This window comes from Lontra canadensis, unplaced genomic scaffold (genome assembly GCF_010015895.1).
Source record: "Lontra canadensis isolate GAN:19392208 unplaced genomic scaffold, GSC_riverotter_1.0 scaffold94, whole genome shotgun sequence".
Classification (NCBI taxonomy): domain Eukaryota; kingdom Metazoa; phylum Chordata; class Mammalia; order Carnivora; family Mustelidae; genus Lontra; species Lontra canadensis.
In genome coordinates this window covers 6,124,782-6,145,669 of record NW_022631088.1, presented here as the reverse complement: position 1 = coordinate 6,145,669, position 20,888 = coordinate 6,124,782, and the positions used below count along the sequence as shown (strand labels likewise).

Genomic DNA, 20,888 nt, shown 5'->3' with positions numbered 1-20,888 from the left:
CGAGACAGACGCGGCCTGCTGGCCATGCTGGAGGGCGTGCGCGTCTAATGGGGGCGGCGGACGCATCTAATGGCGGCGGGTGGGTCCCGCGGGGGCTTGGCAAGCCCCAGAGCCGACCGGCCGTGCCCCCCTGCAGGCTGCTGTTCCTGAAGCTGGAAGCGCACAGCGAGAGGGAGAGGTTCGCCTTCTGCTCGGTGAGAGGCTGCGAGAGAATCAAGATCAAGGCTCTGCTGCCCAAGGACGCGGGCGTCAGTGACTGCACGGCCAGCGCCTACCCCCGGTTCGCCGAGCGGCCGGTCGTGGACGTGCCCATGCCCCGGAAGCTCCTTGGCGCCCAGCTGGTGAGTGGCCGGGACGGCCTTTGTAACCGGGCCCAGAGCCCACAAGGGCTGATGCGGGGATCGGGGGTGCGGGAGACGTGGCGTGGCTCCCAGACCAACGCCCGCGCCGGCTGCTCTGTTGCAGAAGACGAAGGACCGCTTCCTGGAGGTGAAGATGGAAAGTTCCACGCAGCGCTTCTTCCATCTCATGAGCGACGTCGCCTACATGGAAGTGAGTGGCTCTGGCCCTGTGGGGGGGCGGGGGCTGCCCACGGGGTGTGGTCGGTCTCCTAGGGCTGTTGTCACAAGCCTTCCTCCTCCGGAACACCCTGGAGGACAGAAGTCCGACGTCGGGGGATGGCAGGGCCAGGTCCTTCTCCAGCCTCCAAGGGAGCAGTGGCCAAGGCCTCTGGTGGCTGCTGGCTGTCCCTGCCGTCCCGGCTCGAGGACACGTCCCTCCATGGTGCCTCTGTCCCCACCACCTCCTCCCTGAGCGGGGGAGCCCCACACCCCCAGCTTCCTCCCACAAGGACCCTTATCGCTGGTTTAGGGCCCGTCCCAAATCCACGACCACCTCAGCTCCAGATTCTTACTCTAAGGACCCCTGCAAAGACCCGATGTCCATGTAAGGTGACTTCCACCGTGTCCAAGTGACACGGCCGCACTCAGGCCCCTCCAGAGAACCCACGGAGGAGGGCTCTCTGTGTGGAAGAGCTTCGCAGACAGGCCGCCCCGGGGTGCGCACGGGAGCCACGGGGCAGGAGAGCCTCGGGACCCTACATCACAGCCGCGCTGCTCTGCGCCTGCAGGTGGACGGCGTGAAGCACCCCAGCGTGGAGGACGGCCTCCAGGTGCTGGCGGTGGATGGCCACCGGGGCCACCTGCTGAGCCACGCCAGCTTCCGGAACGTCATTCTGCAGGGCGTCCCGTGGCAGCTGCTGGAGCACATCGCGGCCCTTCCAGACAAGTGAGTGTGGGCTCGGCAGACCCCCCAGTTGGGCCCCTCCTGGCCACTTCAGCCTGCAGGAGCCGGGCGGGGGTCTCACCGGGGAAGTGCCGCCTGGCGACTCGTGTGGGAGCCGAGGCCACACTGAATGGAGGTCAGCGGCCGGGCTGCCCGCTTCCGAGTTGGAGGCCCGGCCCGGCCCTCTTCCCCGGCCACGCCGCGCTTCCCCAGCATGATCTCATCCCTCCCACACTTCCAATTCGATCCAAATGCTGGTGGCTTTTGAGTATCTCCAGCCCAGACCTCTCCTTGGCCCGGACATTCCTGTCCAACGGCTCCTCGGGCAACGCCATCCGGGTGTCTCCTCCAGGCCCACCTCTCGCCGGCTGCTGTCCTGCAACCGCCCCGGCCAGCCCCGCCCCTGGCTCACTCTGTTTTAGTTCATCAGCGCCGTCCTGCCAGACAGCCCGACCAGAGTCTGGGCATCCTTCTCAACTCCCCTGTCATTTCCCCTCTGTCCCCGTGTCCCCATCAGCGCGTCTGCACCCTCCTGCCAGTCCTTCTGGTGGCTGCCCACCGGCCCCTCTGCCACCGGCACCCTGGACTCGGCCTCCTAGCAGGCCGGCCTGTGCGGCAGCCCCATCAGACCCATCCTCCCTGCGGACCGCTGGCTTGAATTCTTACCTGTACCTCCTGTGCCCTCTGCTAGGAGTCCCCGGGGACCTCCCGGCACGTCCCGATCTAACACACGCGCGTCTTTGGCGAGGTCTCTCCCGCTGCCGCCAGAAAGCTCTGTGTCTCCCGAAGCCGTAGCCTTGGTGGGGCGGGCGACAGGGAGACTGCCGGTCCAGGGCGTGCAGTTCTCCATGTGGGGGCATGTGGAACCTGTGCGTTTCTGGTCCACTGGGTGCAGAATCCACTCTCGAGCCGGGAGCCGGCCGGGCAGGACGTCTGAGCAGAGTGCCTCACGCAGGTGTTCGGGAAATACTGACTGGTGAGACCGTGATGCACGGACACCGGGTGTGTGAGGGGCGTGTCCGGAGAGTGGGGGCTCTGCTTACTCACACTTAGTCTTCGCGCTATCCCCCACTAGAAGCTTCTTTAGCGTTACACATTCACGCAGAAAGATTGGATTTACTGATTTGGGGAAAACTCATTTTTCATCTTGGGGTCTGTAGTTTTCATGCCTTTTTTGGCCAGAGGATTTCTTCTTGTAACAAAACAGGGTGCAGAGGTCTGGAACAGAGCCACCCCGTTTAGGGGAGGGGCAGAGGCATGGGACACCCCCCTGCCCAGGGCTCCTCTGGGCCCAGGCAGCAGCCCCGTGAGCCTCGGGGAGGAGTCCTCACTGAGAACCTGCCATGAGCCAGCCCCGGGGCCTTGCTGGGGGCCATGACAGTAACTGGGTAGCAGCAGGCCCCTGTCTGACCTCCTGCGAAGGAGCAAGGAATACGGCAGGGCACGTCCTTCCCCACTCTCGCCCCGGGCCTGCCCGGCCCCTTCCAGCCTGTCCCCAGCTGGCCACTGGCGCCGGGGTCCCAGGGCTAGGAGGAGGCAGCCACTGTCCCCCGGATGGAACATTAAGAACGGCTTATAGGAGCAGGCTCTGCCCTGCCGTCCCGGGGAGCCTCCCTGCTGACAGGTGCGGGGCTCACAGGCCAGGACAGCCGCACACCAGGCAGACAGGGACACCGACAGGCTGCAGTCTTCTGCATGCCCACGAGGAACCCTGTCTCCCTGTCCAGTTCCTGTGAGCTAACCTAGGGCCCTGTCTGGACGGCATGACCTCGGTTTGGGGTCACCCCAGCAGGAAGGGACTCCAGCCTTGGCTCTGAGCTGGGCCAGTGGCGCAGCAGCCTCCTGGGAATACAGCCTGAATCCAGTGAAGAGGGAGTGTTTGCAATGCTCCCCTCCCTAACGGGCTTAACCCCCCAGCCCCGCGGGCCTCCTCCCCAAACTCCCCAGAGCCACACGCAGCTGCAGCTCCCGTCCTGTCTGTCATGAGGCCAACAAGCCCTCTGCATCTGAGGAGTGACCCTTCTGCTCCCAGTGGGACACGAACGGGGGTGACAGTGGGTTCCACAATCCTGTACAGTCTCTCCATGTCTGGACTGTGGTCTGTGGTTATAGGATTCCTTTGAGATGTGAACTGGAAGCCCCGTTGGGCTTCTGTTCCTGGGGGAGGTGCTCACTTCCTCCTGTCTGGCCCGGCAGGCTGAGTCTGCCGCTAGGAGCCCGTGTTCCCAGCACTTTGGCCTGAACACAACCCAGGCAGGCGAGCCTTGCCCCAGATCTGCACTTTTGCAAGTTGGGACCACCAGGCTGGGCACACCCCCAGCTCCAGGCCTCTGCCCCCCACCCCTGAGCACGGCTCCCCCTGGACAGGTCCTCTCAGACACTTACTAAACTCTCCCCAATCTCCCCGTTTGCAAACTGAGCCGTAGCGCTGTGTTGTCTGAGCAGAGGGAAGGGACGGGAATGTGACGTTACCCCTCCCCTGAGCACAAGGTAACCCCGGCCGGTGGCTTTCTCTCCCGCCACATTTCTCTCAGTCCTAACCAATAAATGCAAACTGACATCCCTTCTCCACGTGCCGGGCCCTGGCGGAGGCGTGCTCTGCGCTCCTACTTTGTCCTGTCTGGGGACAGACATGCACGGGCAGCAGGCCGGCGGAGAGCGGGCTCGGAGAGGCCACGGGCACTGATAGCAGCCAGATGTGGGAGGGATGCTCAGGATGTTGGTCAGTGCACGGAAATAGCCATCAGCGTGACACACGGGACAGGCTGCCCTTTCCCAAACCCCTAGTCGGACCTCTGGGCACTGCTGACCACCTCTTCCCCCACCGCCCCCGCCACTGCCCAGGAGGGGCCCTCCCTCCAGCCTGACCTCTGACGCCCCCTCTCTCGGCAGTTCCATCGTGCTCATGGTGTCCAAGGGAAGATACACCCCCAGGGGCCCCTGGACCAGAGTGCTGGAAAGCCTCGGTGTAGACAAGAGCCTCAAATTGAAAGGTAAGTGGTCTAGAGTGGGGTGCGCATCGACTGTGGGTCCAGATCCCTGGGGTGTGGCTGCTGCTACCCCTTGCTTCCCACCAAGCCTCTGAGTCCTCAGCACAAGTGGTGGCCTTCTGGGATGCACGGGCGAGATGTCCCCTGTCCCCACGCCACTGTGCGGCCAGGCACTGGCAGAAACCTGCTGGAGGTGTTTGCCCGTCTGCTCAGCAAGTGCTCCGCCCCCCTTTTAACAAAATACCCGCAGAAAAGTGGCTCGCTCTGACCGTCCTCCCAGGTTCTGCGGCTCAGCCTGGAAGGGCCCACCTCCCCGCGCTCCGCTCCGGCAGACGCCCCACATTTCCTCCGGGCTCATTTGTCCCTCCCTACCTGGAGAAAAGGAAAGCCCAGAGATTCTAGGTGGCTCGTCCATGGTCACCCAGCCCTTTTGTGACAAGGTCCAGCACAGACCCCGCAGGGAAGATGCCAGCCAGCCCAGAAATGCGGGCCTGACCCTTGCCACCGTCACCACAGGCTATGTTGGGGGGGTGTCCCTGGGGAGGCTGGGAGGGAGGCAGGGGACACTCCCGTCCACGGTGGTCCATGTGTGGTGTGCAGCCCTGCCGTTTGCTGGGCACCCTGTAATTCATGAAGAACCGGGCAACTGGTTCCCTGATTTCCATTTTAGATAGAGTTAGACACCTGAGTAACTTGCCCAAGATTTGAATTTGGATCTGAATGTTCCTAGTCCGGAGCCAGTCAGGGCTGCTGGCTGCCGTGCCACCCTGACCACGAGAACCCTCTAGCGCTGGCCGCCTGTCCTAGCAGACGGGAACTCCAGGCAGCTCCCAGAGAAAAGTCAGGACCCATGAACGAAGGCCCTTCAAAGTGCCGAAGGAGAACCCCAGGGAGAGAGGTCTCTTTTCCAGCTCAGTCCTGAATCATTTGGGGGCCTCTCTCTTTTTAATTACAATCTGGTTGCCAAAAGCGGCCATTCCTGGGGTGACCTCCGTCGAGCGGTGCTTTCCCAGCGGTGAGAAATGTGTGCGGCCCGCCGGCCTGGGCCGTTCCTCGGTGTGGACATGGAGGCGCACGGCCCTCCAATGGTTAAACTCTGAATGCAAGAGTCTCCCTCTTGTGGGGAGACTGTGTGGGGGCCGAGGCCTTGCCGTCTGGTTGGGCTGCTCTGTCCACTCCGTGCCCTAGACAAAGTTCTTCTAAGCCCACAGCCTGTGGGAGCAAGGTGGGGGCCGGGGAGAGATCTTGTAGTGGGGCCCACCTCTACCAGGAGAGATGGGGTCGCTGGGCTTCAGACATGGGAGGGTGGGGGGCTCAGCTCGAAGGTGGTGGGTGCTCCCAGGAGGTGTCCTGGGTAAAGCAGAGCCACCACCCCACGTGGCTGGCCCCAAGGCTCAGGTGACACCCCGTGTGCCCCTCCAGGTAGCATCTGTAGCCGGGCACCGAGCTATCCTGGGGGCTACCTGGTAGGGGCAGGGAGACGGTGACGGGGAGCCCTGTGAGGTGGGGGAGCATGGCTACTCCCTCGGGGCTTCTGTTCATTGGACCCATCCCCACTTTCCAGAAAAGATGGCATTCGTTGGCTTCAAAGGGGACTTCCGGCCCACCTGGGTGACCCTGGACACGGACGACCACAAGGCCAAGATCTTCCAAGTGGTGCCGATCCCCGTGGTGAGGAAGAAGAAGCTGTGAGGGGCTGCTCACGGTGCTGCCCCCGGTGCACAGTGATGGCGGACCCCCGTGGCGGGCGGCTCCCCCGGACCTGGCCCCAGTGGGGTCAGCCCTGATGGGCCAAGGGGAGGCCGTCAGAGATGCCTGGTGCTGCCCACCCCCTCCCTAGCCTCCACTCAAGGGTCTCCCTGCAGCCTCCTGGGTACTTCTCTCCTGCCTCTGCAGGGGGGTGGGGAGGTGGGGGGGGTGTACGAGGAGCCCCGAGTGGTGCTGGCACCTGGAGCCCCGATCAGCCACTCACAGATCTCCGTGCTCCCCAGCGTGCATGGTGGGCGGTGGAGCCGGGAAGAGAGTTGGGTCTTCGGGAAATCTCTGTTCCTGTAAGCGAGCGGCAACCTTCAGGCCTTGGGAGCTGGGGTGTAGACAGCGCTCGCCAAGGCGGGACCGGCTGCCCTTGGGGAATGGGCCAGCCCTGCCTCTGGAGGGGTTCAGCCCTTCTGGAGACTTCAGGTCCCGGGATGGGGGGAGGACTAGGTGACTTCTAGAGGCCCTTTCTGTCGTGAGATTCCAGAAGTCTGTGGCTTTCCGCACCACACACAGACCCTAGCCGTAGATGGGATTCTTCCTGGCCAGTGCCTGGGATGCGGGGTGCCCTGGGGCATGCAGGGTGGGGGCGGTGAGAAGCCAGGCCTGGAGTCAGAGGCTTGCAGGCTGGGGGGACAGGCGGTCAGGTCTGCGTGCCCCCCGATGCCAGGCGGAGACTGTGAAGTAGGAAGGATGGGGACCCACGTGGGTGCCCTGGAGGGAAGGATCCCGCACACTTGAGGGGTCAGGAAGCTTCCCGCAGGAGAAACAGGCCCACAGGAAGGAAGGGCCGGGCATCTGGTGGGCAGAGGGGTTCAGAGATGAAGCCGGGGACTGCGGATCACCCTCTGCCTCCCACTTGCTGGCCACTCTCACGGCCAAGTGCGCCGGGCAGGGGGGTGGGCTGGGCGGGCCGGGCCCACTGTGGGGAGCACTTCAGTCCCCAGTCAGCGGCCTTCAGGCCCCGGATCAGTGGAGCTAGGCGGAGAGACATGAGATCCTATCTGGGGCCTCATGGGTTCCTGAACGGGCTCACCCCTCAAGGAACCCAGGGTTTCGGGCTTGGAAAGGACTTTACTGGTGACCTAGGCCCAAACCCTCATTTTGTGGACAGGGCACGTGAAACCTGAATGGGGAAGAACCACATAGCCAGGCCGGGGGCCGGGCGCATCCATGCCCAGACCTGCTGCCACACCACATTGCCTCAACAACGGGCCCCAGGGTGTCCCGCACCCCCGAGGGAGCTCCCCAGATGGGACCAAGCCCCCTGGAAGGGAAGACAGATCAGAATGGAGAGAACTGGCCCATGGCGGTTTCCTCCTGGCCTGTGCACAGTGGGCGCCCTCCCGTGGGCTGGGGGTGGCCCTGCAGGCTCCACGGGGTTCCAAGTACCTGCCACCCCTCGAGAGGGCACCCGGCAGCCACGACCCTTCCCCAGGTGTCCCCTGGTCTGCAGGCCTGCAGGCGTGGCCCAGGGGACAGCATCGGGGCACACTGCCAGGCTTCCGGTGAGCTCTGGGGGCGTCTGCAGAGCTGCGGGGCCCACTGCGGGCCTCCAGCGACTGCTCAGCACTCGCAGAGAGTTCCGGGAAGGAGGAAAGCTTCCCTTCTCCGCTCAGGTCCCCGAGTCACCCAGGGGGCCACAAGGAGCTGCGGTTTCCCCTTTGCTGCAACCAACCACAAAGCCTTTCTTCAGAGAGGGCCTTCTTGGCTCCCTGCGCCCGGGCGCACCCATGACACTCGGGCAGGAGGCCCCCTCCCCAGGCTGAGCCAACACCTCCCAGTTCGCCCAGCGGCTCCGAGGTGGCGGTGGGACGGGGCGGCTGCGGGGCCCTGGGAATGGAGCCGAGATGACCTCATCACGTTCGTGGCTACAGTTCTGCGGGGTTTCAGACCCTGGCAGTGCAAAGGGCCTCAGCACTGTGAAGCAGTTGGGATGGGATCACTTTGGGTGGCCAGGACGCGGGCTGCCTCTAGTTCAGTTACTTTCCGAAACGACCCATTTGAGATCCCTCAGAGTTGTACATACGTCTAATGGCGCTGGATCTGTGTGCTTTCTCTCCGGGAGCATTCTTGGTGGCGCGGACTGTCTCGTGGCTTGGAACCCTGCTCCTGTGGTTCTCTCTGTCAGCATTCACGGGAGCTGGGCCTTTAGGGTAAAAGACACTCCTCTGAGATGCTTGTCTCCTTCCTGTTGCCGAAATAGCGGGTCCTTTTTCGGGAATTCGATGTACCGTGTGTTTTGTGTGTAAACGGCGCTACCATGAACAAAGATGTATTTTCTATTTATTTATTCTATATGCACTTGGAGAAGTCATGATCAGAGAAATGAAGAGTTGTCTTAAATGTCGTGTGAGGGGGGTGAACCCAGAGCCTTCTGTGGGCAGCAGAGGACCTTGGCTCTGGTTTGGAGAACCTTGCTGTACCATAGTAAACACACAAAGGATATCCTTCTCCTGCCTGCTTGCTTTGTTTTCCGTGAATGCGGCCCTCATTTGAAGCCAGATATCTAAGGGAAATGAGATGGACGCGATCAGTGAGTGCCTCTCTCACTTCCAAGGATAATTATACGCCAGCGTCCTACCTCGCCCCGTCCCGAGGGGGCGCCGATAGGTCCTGGACAAGAAGCTGTCACTCACTCACCGCGGGCCAGGCCCAGGACGTGCCCTGGCCTCCACGTTCCCAAGCGGTCAGGTTGCTGGCAGGGTAACTCCTCGTCCCCCAGGGGCAAGCCAACGGGGTCTTGACTCGAAGCAGGACTGTCTCTTTCTTCTGGACGCCAAACCCAGCGTCCGAGGACAGCATGGAGGTGGAGAAGCGGGTCCGAAGCAAGCGGCCGGACAAGACGGGGGGGCCAGCCTCGTGTGGGCCCCTTGGCTGCACCGGGAGGGCCTCGCCGGATCTGGGGGGAGGCGTGGGAAGCAGAGCTGGAACAGGTGACCAGGCTGTGCCCTAAGCTGCACCGCCCCGGAGGCAGCCACAGACAACGTAGCTATCCACGCTTAATCACAGTTAAATATGATGAAAAACTCAGTCCTCAGGGGGCACTTGCCACATGAGACGGGCTTGGGGGACCTGGGGCTTGTGGCTGCATCCTGGGCGGGGCAGACCCGGGCTGTTTCTATCCTTACACGAAGGTCTCCTCTTGGTGGTTTCCGGAGAGCCCCTGGGGCTCCTACACTGGGCTTCCTCCATCTCCGCCCCTCACGTGTGTGTGTGTGGGTGTGGGTGTGTTAGCGTGTGGATGTGTGTGCGTGTTAATGTGTGGGCCTGCGAAAGTGTGTGAATGTGCGCATGTGAATCAGTGTGTGTGTGCTCGTGTGTGTGTGTCCACGTGAGTATGCCCATGTGACCGTGCATGTATATGTGCGTGTGTGTGTGACTGTGAACGTGTGTGTGCTCGTGTGTGCTCGGTGCCCTCTCGGGCCGGCCCTGCACCGCTGGTACCAAGTCCTCACAGACACCTCGGCCGGACCGGCTGGGACGCCCGCGGCAGTGGCCGGGCGGATGCGCGACCCCCGCGCTGTCCCGGACCGTGACCCGCGGCGGAGCTCACACTTGCGTACTCCTTCAGCACCGATGGGAGCAGGAAAGAGCCCGATGGGGAGCAGGCGGCCCCACCGCCAGCGAATGGCAGGCCCGGGGCGGCGAACGCACCTCACCTGGGGACCGATGAGGGACGGGGACCCAGCCCGGGCGGGCAGGAAGCTAGCAGAGGTGGCAGGCCATGGGTCGGGGAGCTGCGTGAGGGGAGCTGATGGGCGGGTTTCAGGGACCCCAGGACTTGATGGTGGGGGCGGTCCCTGGTGACTTAACCATAGCAGTGTCCCTGCTCCAAGGAGCCCCTGCACTGGCTTGGTGACAGGACCGGCCCCCAGGAAGGGGCGGGGGACCAGGCAGGGAGACCGCAGCAGCCGGCCAACCCAGGGGCAGAGGGAGCTGCCGACGAGCTGGCAGGGCAGGGGGTGGCGGGGACCCTTTGGCCTCTGCTCCTTCACCCGCACTTACAGGGGAGTCCCGTGTGCACGGACGGGCCAGCCTCGGTGGGCTGCGGGCCAGGGCACAGGAGGTTCTAGGGAAGGAGCAGGAACTAAGCAAGGAAGACGGGCAGGAAAAACGCTCCGACCGGGAACCGAGCTCGAGGGCCTGGAGACAAAGGCTGGGGAGACAGCGCAGCGAGCGGTGGGGGCTCTCCCTACATGCAGGGGGTAGGAGAGACGGGTGTCCACTCAGACACCCTGCGGCGGCCTCGAGAGGTCAGAGTTCAGGCTTAAAATGCAATGGCTCTGAGTGAGAAGCAGGATGGGGTAATGTCGTTCCCACATCCACGGACAGACTGGGTCGTCCCCAACCTAGTGTGTGCCTGCGTCTCAGCCTCGTCACCCACCACTATGTCACCCACCGGTCCCCATCCCGGCCCGAGGCACACAGAACCCTCATCACTTCTCACCCCTCCACCATCCGAGGCACCCAGGGTCTCTGCCAGGCACCTGTGACCTGTTCCTTATCCCGGGCACACGCTTCCCTCTTCCTTCTCCGCGGGCTGATGCCTGCTCTCTCCAAGGCTGAGGGCCACGCAAAGGCTTCTCTGACCCCCCTTCCTCCTTCCTCCCCCCGGGGCCCAGGGCCTGCACCACCACCACGCACCCCTGCCTCGGGCTGCCACCCAGCCCTCCCACCAGCCTCGCTCAGGGCAGGACCCCCTGACTTCCCATGGGGGCAGAGCAAATGCAGCCTCCAATGCTGAATGAAGGCATCAGCCGACCGGTCTCTGCCCGCTTCCCCGAGGCCGACACCCAGATGCCCCCTGAACCCACGTGGCGCTCCCCTCCCCTAGGGGCACCGGAAGGAGCAGGAAGTGAGGGGCGAGGACCCCTGAAGCCTGAGGCTCAGCTCTAGACCACACACGTGGACGGGGTCGCTGTAAAGCAAAGCAAGTGAACTTTGGATTTCCGGGACCCATAAATGTTACGGTGACACCACCTATTAAATACGCCAGAGCATCATGTCGAGAAAGACCAACGTACGCACCTGAGTTTTTAAAATACTGTATCACGGGGCTCCTGGGTGGCTCAGTGGGTTAAGTGTCTGCCTTCGGCTCAGGTCCTGATCCCAGGGTCCTGGGATGGAGCCCCACATGGGGCTCCCTGCTCAGGGGGGAGTCAGCTTCCCCCCTCCCACTCCCCCTGCTTGTGTTCCCTCCCTCGCTGTGTCTCTGTCAAATAAATAAATAAAATCTTTAAAAAATAAAGTTAAAAAGATAAAAATAAAGAATAACAAAATAAAACACTGTATCCTTAAAAAACACAAGCCATCGTCCGGGGAGTCGTCGTCTCTGACCGCAGCTCACAGGGACAGTCGCAGGGACGGCGAGCGAGTCTGAGGTGTGGCAGAAAGCGGCCAAGCGGGCGGCGGACACACACGCCAGCAAGGGTGGAACGACGGCGCCGGCAGAGCTGCTCGACCCGGGGCCACCGCGGACCTTCAGCTCTAGAAACACGCAGCGTCTCCCAAGCGCAGTAAGACCCGGCCAGGCTGTGAGCGCCCACAGGCACCTCGTGTGCCCTCAGCAGCAGTCGGAGGACTTTAGTCCCACCGAGGAGACGAAGTTCGATCATTTGCACCACAAACGCGGGCTGCCTGGGCGTCCCCGGTGCCTGGATGATGTCTTCGCTTAGTGAACCCGCACAAGCTGCCGCGCCTGGGAGAACCCCGGTGCCCGCCCTCGCGGCTGAGTCCTGCCCGTGCACACACGCGTACACACACGCACGCTAGCACGCACACACACACACACACACACACACACACTCGCAGGAGCCCCCGCTGCCCCCCTGCATGGCTGGCCTCCACTTTGGACCTTCCTTGTCTCAGCTGACAGACACCACACAGTGACCTCGGCGGGAAACACGGCCCCTTCCTTCTCGATCCCCCAGAGACACGAGCACAGGAAGTTACCTGGACGTAGCAGCGTTTTGCTGAAGGCTTGGGAACACGGCGGAGCAACAACCGAAGGTAGAAAATCAGTCATCACGGCCGGAAAGCCCGTCTGCCTCCCGTCCCCCGACATACGCCTTAAGCAAATCCCTGCCTCCGGCTGCTGCTCTGGGACATCAGAAGCCTCCTCCCCTTACGCAAAGAACTGTTGTTTCCCTCCACTAACTACAGTTTAAAAAATTGGGAGCACCTGGGTGGCTCAGTGGATTAAAGCCTCTGCCTTCGGCTCAGGTCATGACCCCAGGGTGCCGGGATGGAGCCGTGCATCGGGCTCCTTGCTTGGGGGGCAGCCTGCTTCTCCCTCTGCTTTCTGCTCTCCCTGCTGTGCGCGCTCTCTCTCTCCTGACAAATAAACAAATAAACCCTTTTTAAAAAGTTGGGCTAAGCATTTCTTCTCTTATCCAAACCCTCATCCGGGTGCTCTGTGGAGCAAAGACGATTTTCTCCGGGCCCCACCTTGAGCAGCCCCGAGAATCTACGGAGCCCCTGACCGTGGTCATGCTAACATGACGGGGCTGTGAACACACTCACCTCTTGCCAGGACCCGTCTGGAGCGGGGCTTGGCGGGGGCAGCATGTGACAGTTACCCACGTTCTGAGCAGGTGCCCGGGTCGTCCGGGAAGGACGTGTGGAGAGGGATGTTCTGGGCCCCATCACCCCCTCCAGGTTAGGGAACGGGAGGCAAGAGGCTCTGCCTGGGGGGCCGTCCCTGACGGAAATTCCAAGAATAGAATGTCTGCCCTCTCTCCGGGGTGCGTCCCCAAGCCAGCGGACGGGTGCCAAGAGAACCCCTCCTGGGAGATGGGGTATCTGCAGGAAGACAAGATTGACATTTTACTTCTCAGCTGGACTCCAGCTCACAGGCCACCCGGCTGCCACCCAGCGTCCTCTGGAGAGCTATCCCGTGCCCCTGTCCCTCGGCATGGCGGAGGCTGAAGATGTCCCTCTGCTCATCTGGGGGTGACTCAAGGACACAGGGAACACGCAGGTCCCGGGAGAACAGAGCACAGCCTCTGGGGAGACGCACCTTCCTCCTGGGCTGGGCAAGGATGCACGGGGTTTCCCGGGAGCCGTGGAGCTTACCCCCCGCAAGCATGAGCCTGAAGGGCCCTGCCCCAGAGGGGAACCCTTACAGGAAGGGGCTGCGGGGCCTCCGGAGGCAGGAGCTGAAGGAGAAGGTGGCTTTACCAGTATTTAACTGGAGACTATTGCTCAGATCCAAGTAGGTAGAACAGCATCTGGGAATAATCCAGAACACAGCCCAAGCCAGAGCCAATGCTCGGACACGTGCCCTAACAGGGGACCGGAGGACCCCTGCAATCGCACAGACTGCCCCCCCTCCTCCAGCCCCCGGCTCTGTGCCCCACCCTAGAGGAGCCAGCAGGGATGGGGGGCTTGGGACCCTGAGCAGGAAGAGGAGAGGGAGAGCGCACGCCCCCTCCCCTGCCGGTGGTGGGTAGGGAGCCGGCTGTGGGGGCAGGAGGACAGCGCTGGTTTGCAGTGTGGCTGAAGTCCACGCTGTGACTGTCCTGATGGGGCCCACGGTGAGCTGCAGGGCCCAAGGGTCCTGTGGGAGCCATCGCTGGTGGGAGGCGGAGGCAGCAGAGCGTCTGGAAGGCGACCCTGAGCAGAACAGCAGTGTCTGCTGGTCTCCGCCTGACCGCCCCTCAGGCCCAGCAGCCCCTCCCACGGTGGAGGGACGAGGGCAAGGACTGGACCCCCCCAGACAGGAGCGTGTCATTTTCGGGAGGAGAAAGACGCTGCTAACATGGGGACTTGCTTGCTGGTGTCGTGTCCTTCCCGGGCCAGAGGGACACACTGCATCTGGCTGAGGAGAGACGCACAGCTGGGGCGGGGGGTGCTCTGGCCGGTGCCGGCAGACGGTGAAGTCATCACGATGGGTTGCTAGGACTCTGTGGAATTATTAAATTCAAAATCCTGAAGAATCCCGAAGACCGCGGAATTGAACTTCAGCGGCTCCCCCAGAGAAGAAGCGGGCATCTGTGGACACCGTGTGCTCCGTGTGCCCCAGCCTGCCCTCCTCTGCGCTCCAGGAGTGGGTGGGAGGCCACAGCCACTCCTCACCTCTGACTCCCAGGGGGCCGGCCGGCAGGAGGCACCATCAGGGGGCGGGAGGTGCTGGCTCAGGGAACGAAGGTCACGGCGTCCCTCCTTGCGGGGTGTCTGCCAGCAGGCGTGCTCCCTCTCAGAAAGCCAGGACTTGGGCCAGGGCCCTCTCCCACCGTCCACCCAGGGCCCCGTAAGTGCCCTGCCTCCCGGTCCCCAGGCTCCGGGCTGGTGATGCTTCCCATGCGGCCGCAGGCCCAGCGTCTCTGCCCTGCTCCTTGCTGCAGCCCAAACTTCACACCCTGCTTGCAAGTGGCCCCTTCATGACCTGACCCTTCCCGGGCCTCCCGCCTCATACCGATACGTTATACCCAGGTGCTCGCACCAAGTCTACGGGAGCGGTGGGGCGGGAGGGGGTAAAACCAGGAGGAACACAGGAGGGAGCCATTCACAGTAGAAAACATGCAGACGGGAGAGAAATACATTTAAAAACTCACCCGCAGTTATATGACGCCAATGGGAACAACAGGGAAACGCTGCTGGTCCCCATCAGACTGAACGCTAGGGGACGGGGACGGACACTCGCAGACGGTGACCGGCTGCTTAGTGCACGTTTCCTATAAAGTGATTTACTGGTACGTAAAAGTGATTTGAAAACGTGGGCAAAGCTCTGGCCCCAGAACTGGGTCCAAGCATGCATCCTGAGCTGAGGGCTAGGGGAGCACGGGGGTCGGTGACAGGGGCCTGTGCCGCAGCATTCTACACGGTATTGGAAACTCCGAAACAACCCTAGTAGTCGATAATGAGAGAGTGGTTAAATCGAGGCACGTTCCCTTTCCCAAAACACAGATTAAAGATGATGACGGAAATATGGACAGTTATCGGCGCTGGGAGGGGGACCCGGGACCGGCCACACGGCACTCGCTGGTTTGCGTCCACACACCTTCACACGGTTCTGTGACGGAGGCCTCTGCGAGTCGGAAGTAGCCGTTTTGGGGAGCATTTAGCATCACGAGTCAAGAGCCTTAAAAACAGTCCTTTCCCGTGACCTACTAAGAACTCAGGGGGCACTTAGCCTCAGCAGACAGAGACTGCGTGTGACGCTGCTCGTTACGGGATCCTTTGTGCACGTGCGACATGGTCCAAGAAGCCCGGTGGTCAGCTACGCGGGAACGACTAAGTAACTTAGGTTCAGCTCTGCTGAGTTATTGGCCCTCACTGAGATAGTGTCTGTGACGACACCCCACTCCCTCACTGGCGGAGTCAGCCGCAGAATCCCTGTGGGTTCTGGAAGCTGCAGATCGTTACAGGCTACACGATCTTAGGGCTCAGCTGGCCAGCATTCCCCACATTTGACGTGTATACACACGCGCGTGCGCACACGCAGGCCTCTGGTTCTGCCACCCCCATCCCAGGGCCACACTCCCACAACCACTGGCCGCCTCCCTCCCTCTGTGTCCATCCTCGCCCTGCGCACTCATGCCTCCGGGCCTTTGCACCTCTTTCTCCCTTCCCTTTTTCCAGGCTCCTGCTCTGCATCTGAAAAGGCCAAAGAACTAGCTGACAGAGGCAAACTCCCCTCGGTGGGCTGTTCCCTTGGATCCTTTGGTCCAGCTGTGCTGCAGGAGGTGACAGACACGTTCTGGCCCGTGACATACACAGATTTAAAATTAGAAGTAGGTGTCCAAAGGCAGAAACCAGCCCCCTTACCCTCCAGGGGCTCTAATGGAGGGGCAAAGACCTCAGGGAGTCTGTAAGGAAGGTTCATTCTACCCTCAGGGTTGAATGGGACCCTTCTTCGCGTTGGAAAGGTCTCCCTCTTGTCCTGTTTCTTCTGGGTCCTGGGCTGTAAATTCCAGGCCTGGCAGAACTCCCCACCCCCGTTTATAGGAGAGGCCAGCGTGAGGGACATCAGATACGGCGCTCAAGGTCATCCGACTCGGGGCTGAGGCGGGGGGCGAGGATCAGAGAGGCCCGTGTATCTGGGCCCGCGGCGAGAAGCCTCACTCCCCAGAGAAGAACGCCGGCTGGCCGGGAAGCGCGGACACTCAGCAGACCACATGTCCCCAGGAATTCCTGACATTCCAGACAGCGGACAGCGGCGCTCCCCGCCCGCAGTGCTCCAGGCTCCGAATCTGTGGGCCTGGGTCCTTCACCTTGGAGACTCTGGCAGACTTCTCTGGAGGAAAGGGAAGGGCCTCAGGTCTGCCAGGACTGTGCTCTAGGCCTGGAACACCCAGCCGGCCGGGCTGCTCTGGTCCATCCAGGGCTGGACGGAATGGGAGCGGCGGCCGCGTGTGCAGAGAGGGGTGGGTCAGGACAGCAAGGACAGTGGGGAGCTCCCAAGCGGCCTCGGCTGCAGCTCAGGTGAGGAAGGCCCCGGCGGCGTTTGTAGCCTGGGACACCTGGTGGGACCTCCTGCAACGGGCCCCGAGTCCCCTGTCCTGGAAGTGGCGCGGTCAGCCTGCGGTCCGCCCAGGGCTCTCCCAGGGTACATCCCTCGCCGGTGGTGGGGATGGGACCACCTGGCCCTGGTCTCTGCCCTTGGCGGGTGAAGGCCCTGGCTGAGCGCAGGCACTGCACCACACGGGGGTCGAGGAAGGACGCAGGCCGCAGTGCTCCCGCATGCAGTGTGTGGGGCAGATGCTGGCCTCCTTCCGGGACCATCTTTGCCATCACGCTGGCCACACCCTAGGGACCTGTGCTCCAGGGAGGGGGGCACAGGCCCCCGGACAGGCCTGGGCGGGAGGCTATCTGCCTCCTCCCAGCTGTGACTGGGACGTCGGGGTCAACCCTCATAGGCCTCTGTTCACTCATCGGAAGAACCCTCCACGTGGGAACAGGGGGCACACGCGGAACCTCCCCCCACGTGGAGCAGGCGGCACATGCGGAGAACCCTCCGTGTGGGAACGGTCAGCACTACGGAAAGCCGTGTCACACGCCTCACGTGGATTTGTCACTCAATCCTCGCTCTGCTCCCAGGGGGCGGGAACTCTCAGCCCCGTGGGTTCCGGGGCAGGGGCTCACCCAACGCGCCCACCGTGATGCGGCTGCGGCAGCGGCAGCGCGGGGCTGGGTGGGGGGGGGACCTGCACTGACCCGGGCCATGCAAGCCCGTGGCTCTGGGGAGCCAGTGAGATCCCGTGGCACACAGCCTGCACACAGCCGTCTCAGAAGCAGTGAGTGACCTCGGTCTCCGCCGAGGGAGGGGCTTGCCTGTCTGGGTCACCTTACCCCTGTGGCCAGTGCAGTTCCAGGAGGCTGCCGGTGTTCAGGGAGGGCACTAACTGGCGCGTGCGCGTGCCCCGTGGCCCACATGCGGGAGCGGCCCTCGTCCCAGATGGAGCCCAGGTTCGAATCCTGCCTTTGTCGATCCCTAGCAGGGCGACCTGGGGAAAAACACTCCAGGTCTCTGTGCCTCGGCTTCCCCATGTGTAAAATACGGGGTGCGGGGGGACAACCCCGTATTCCCCTCTTAGGGCCCTGTGCCCTGGGACGCATTAGTACATTAGACGGCACACAAGGACCCGAGTCTCTTACGTTCCAAAGAGGAAGTCAGAGGAAGAGCGGTGTCCACACGTGCTCAGGTGTCCGGCCGGTGCAGACCGTGCAACGGGCTCCTTAGAACAGCAGCTTTGGGACTCCCACCCCAGGAGGGGCGCGGTCAGGGCGTGGGGGGGGGTTGGGGGGGGGGGGGCGGGCGGAGGCCAGTCTCTGCTGCCCCCTAGTGGACACACCCCTAACTGCTGGACGGACTCTCAGGGGAGGAGATCCCAAGGGCTTTACAGGGTCCGGCCACGTGGCTGTCCCCGCGGTGCCCTGGCTCTCAGGACCGGACGGTGGAGAGAAGGAACAGTTCTGCTTCTCGGACGTGGCCCGTGAAGGAGGCGGAGCTCTCCCTGGCGCTGCCGCGGCCGGCCAGCCCCCGTCCCCCTGCCCTGGCTGGCTTTGCAGCGGGGCAGGGGCGAGGCTCCCAGGTGGCTGGTCACAGGAACGTGAGGAAGTTCTAAAGCCCGAGCTGGGTTTCTTGTTGCCATCGTCACCCTCCTCCTCGCCCCCCAGCCCCAGCTGAACTGGAGGGTCCGACTCAGCTACCCTCCTTCAGGCTTCTCGTCTCAGACCTGCATCCCCAGGCCCCCAGGGGGAGAGCCGGGCCACCCCCTGCGGCCGCACCCAGCCTGGTGAACAGGCACCCGAAGGCCGCACCGCAGGGAAGCCCTCCTCCAGCAGCTCCCACGGCGTGTTGGACGGAGCGCGCACTGCACACCTCGGGGCGGCAGACGCCTGTCCTTGAGCAAACTCGTCGGGCTCTCCTGAGGACTGACCTCACCCAGGCCCCTGGCCCCGCCCACTAAGCCCCGTTATAGCGGGGACCCTGCTAAGTCAGTCCAGCACCTGCCCCCGACCCTTGACACCCCAGCCCCGGGCCTGCCTTCGCCCAGAACCCTGTGCGGCCGGCTCAGCGAGAACGCCCAAGCCGCTCTGGCTCGGCCTTCGGGCAGCAAGCCGCGCTCACCACGGGGGCATGCCCTTGCTCTCGCTGGGACGGTCCTAAATTAAGTCTTCCTCGTCGTTTTAGCAAGGGTCCAGCACACACTTTTTGTCCGGCAGAATCCAGCAACAGATGAGGAGATGAAAGAAGAAATCATTTGCAGGGGAGGAAGGGACTTGAGCAAGCAGGGAACAGGACACCTCCCTCGGCAACGGGGCGTGGAAACTCAATCACTGCGTGTGTAATGAACTATGGCCGGCACGGGCGTGACCGGTCAGTATTACTCTGGAAATAAAGTCACAACGTACACGAGAATGAGTGCTTCGTTCCAGTAACCTCGAAGGACCAAAGGGCTCCTCTTCAGGGAGGCAAAAAATGAATTCCGATGCGTGCTTGTGAGTGACTGGAAAGAACGGCGACGAGACACGGGGAGCACCGCGATCGCCCGGGGCCGGGGCTCCCCATCCTGCTTGGATCTGTCTCCTCTGGGCGTGCGGCGTCGGAGAATCAGACAAGGGGGATGGGGCTGGGGCTGGCGAGACCTGCGGCGGAAACCTCTGCAAACTGGCTCCGGTGGGGAGTTGATTGTCCGGATCTAGAGCCCTCAGGCTCCGGTGTCAGCCCAAGCAAGACCCAGGAGGTGCGAAACTCAGGGCAAACCTAGAAACTTCACTGAGGTTTGGACACCTTCAGTCTGGCTGCTCCGCTCTCTGCGACTCGGCTGCCAGCTCACTCCGGCTCGCGTGAGGGGCTCACGTCCGGGGTTCATGGCCATGACCGAGGGGGGTGGGGTCAGTCATGTGAGCAGGGCGGGCTTGGGCTGAAGGTCAGAGGGGCTGCTCGGACAGTGAGGTGAAGGCTATAAGGGAACCAGGCTTCGCACCACGGTCCAGTCCGACTTTCTCCCCAACATCGGTCTGGTGAGCAAAATTAAGGCGCAGCGAAACCTTGGAGCGTCACAGCCGCTAAACGCCGGGTGTGTGGACCCTGCATTACAACAGACAGCGTGTGGGACGAGCGGAAGAGGGAGTGGCCTTTCTGCAGGAACAGAGAGGGCCGCGCGATCCCGCTCTGAAGGACACGGGGTCAGGTGACAGGAGCTCCGCTGCTGTGTTGGTGGATGAATTTCTTCCTTTCATAGAGCTCTCTTAACACTGCTGTCATGTTATCTTAGTAAAAATGAGGATTTCAGTTCCTCCTCTGGAAGCAAGAACCCGGGAAGTCACGGAATATGAACTCTGAAAACAGAGGACGTGGAACCAGAGTCTGCTGCTTTGAGAGAAACGAGTTGACCCCACCCTTGTCCTTGGTGGCCTCACTGTCCACCTTCCTTCCTGCTCTGTCCGGTTCCATCTCTCTTGCAGTCAGCTGTTGTCAGGGTTGTTTTTTTTTGTTTTGTTTTGTTTTACATTAACCATATTTTTTATAGAGAGCATTAAAATATGACTGATGTTGGCTGCTGGCTGTGTGACGCCCTTCCACTTTGTGTCAGGGCAGGACGAGGGCGTGGGGAGGGTGCCCTCCCCACACCCTCGTCTTGCCCTGGCCCGTGGCAGCACCCCACGTTCTGCAGGCCGCAGAGAAGACGTGGTGTGCAGAGGAGTGAGGCAAAGAACACTCCACTCAGACCCTCCCAGAGAGGCACCGGCGGTCCAAGGTCCATGGCTAGTGTGAGAAACTCTCCAAAGATGTGTCGAGTGGCTTCCTGGAATGGGGGTCACCCCCTCCCGCCACCGTGGGGAGCAGCCGTGGATCCAGGTCACTGGGTAGAAACCACAAGAGCTCAGAGTGCACCTGTCGAGCCAGACCACGGCCTAGGACCCTGCCGGTCCCACTCGGCTGTGGAAAAGCTGGGGAATGGCACTCCACGTCCTTGGATCACAGCTGCAGCAAAACAAAACAACACTCAGATCAGGAGCAAGGGGAGGGGAGGCGGAACCCACCCAAAACAGATGCTGTGGGCCAAGGTCTGGGGGACCTGTGTCCACCAAGCACGAGCGAGAGGGGAAACAATGACCTGGCAGCTCCAAACGTTTGGCAATTACAAAACAACAACGAAAGAAGAAACAGACTGAGGATTCCTGAGAAACAGTCCATTCTGGGGGGAAAAAATATAACCCAAAGGGGAGATTCTCCATTTGGACTTTGAGTTCATAAAACTTAATGAGACCTTGAATTTTAATAAAAACAGCTGAGATGAAAAACAGAATGAAATTAAAACAAAACAAAACAAAACAAAACAGGGGCGCCTGTGTGGCTCAGTGGGTTAAGCCTCTGCCTTCGGCTCAGGTCATGATCCCAGGGTC

At 62.1% G+C, this 20,888-nt stretch overlaps 1 protein-coding gene across 2 annotated transcripts in view; it reads left to right on the top strand.

The window, feature by feature from the left end:
- CEMIP (cell migration inducing hyaluronidase 1) overlaps nt 1–6,605 on the top strand; it is a 127,299-nt gene extending 120,694 nt beyond the window's left edge. For both annotated transcript variants that reach the window (XM_032836810.1, XM_032836811.1), the window contains exons 25-29: nt 137–341; nt 466–552; nt 1,130–1,287; nt 4,177–4,277; nt 5,839–6,605. In XM_032836810.1, coding sequence (XP_032692701.1) covers nt 137–341; nt 466–552; nt 1,130–1,287; nt 4,177–4,277; nt 5,839–5,966 — 679 coding nt within the window. In that variant the 3' untranslated portion in view covers nt 5,967–6,605. The remainder of the gene's footprint in view (nt 1–136; nt 342–465; nt 553–1,129; nt 1,288–4,176; nt 4,278–5,838) is intronic.
- The last annotated feature ends 14,283 nt before the right edge of the window (nt 6,606–20,888 follow it).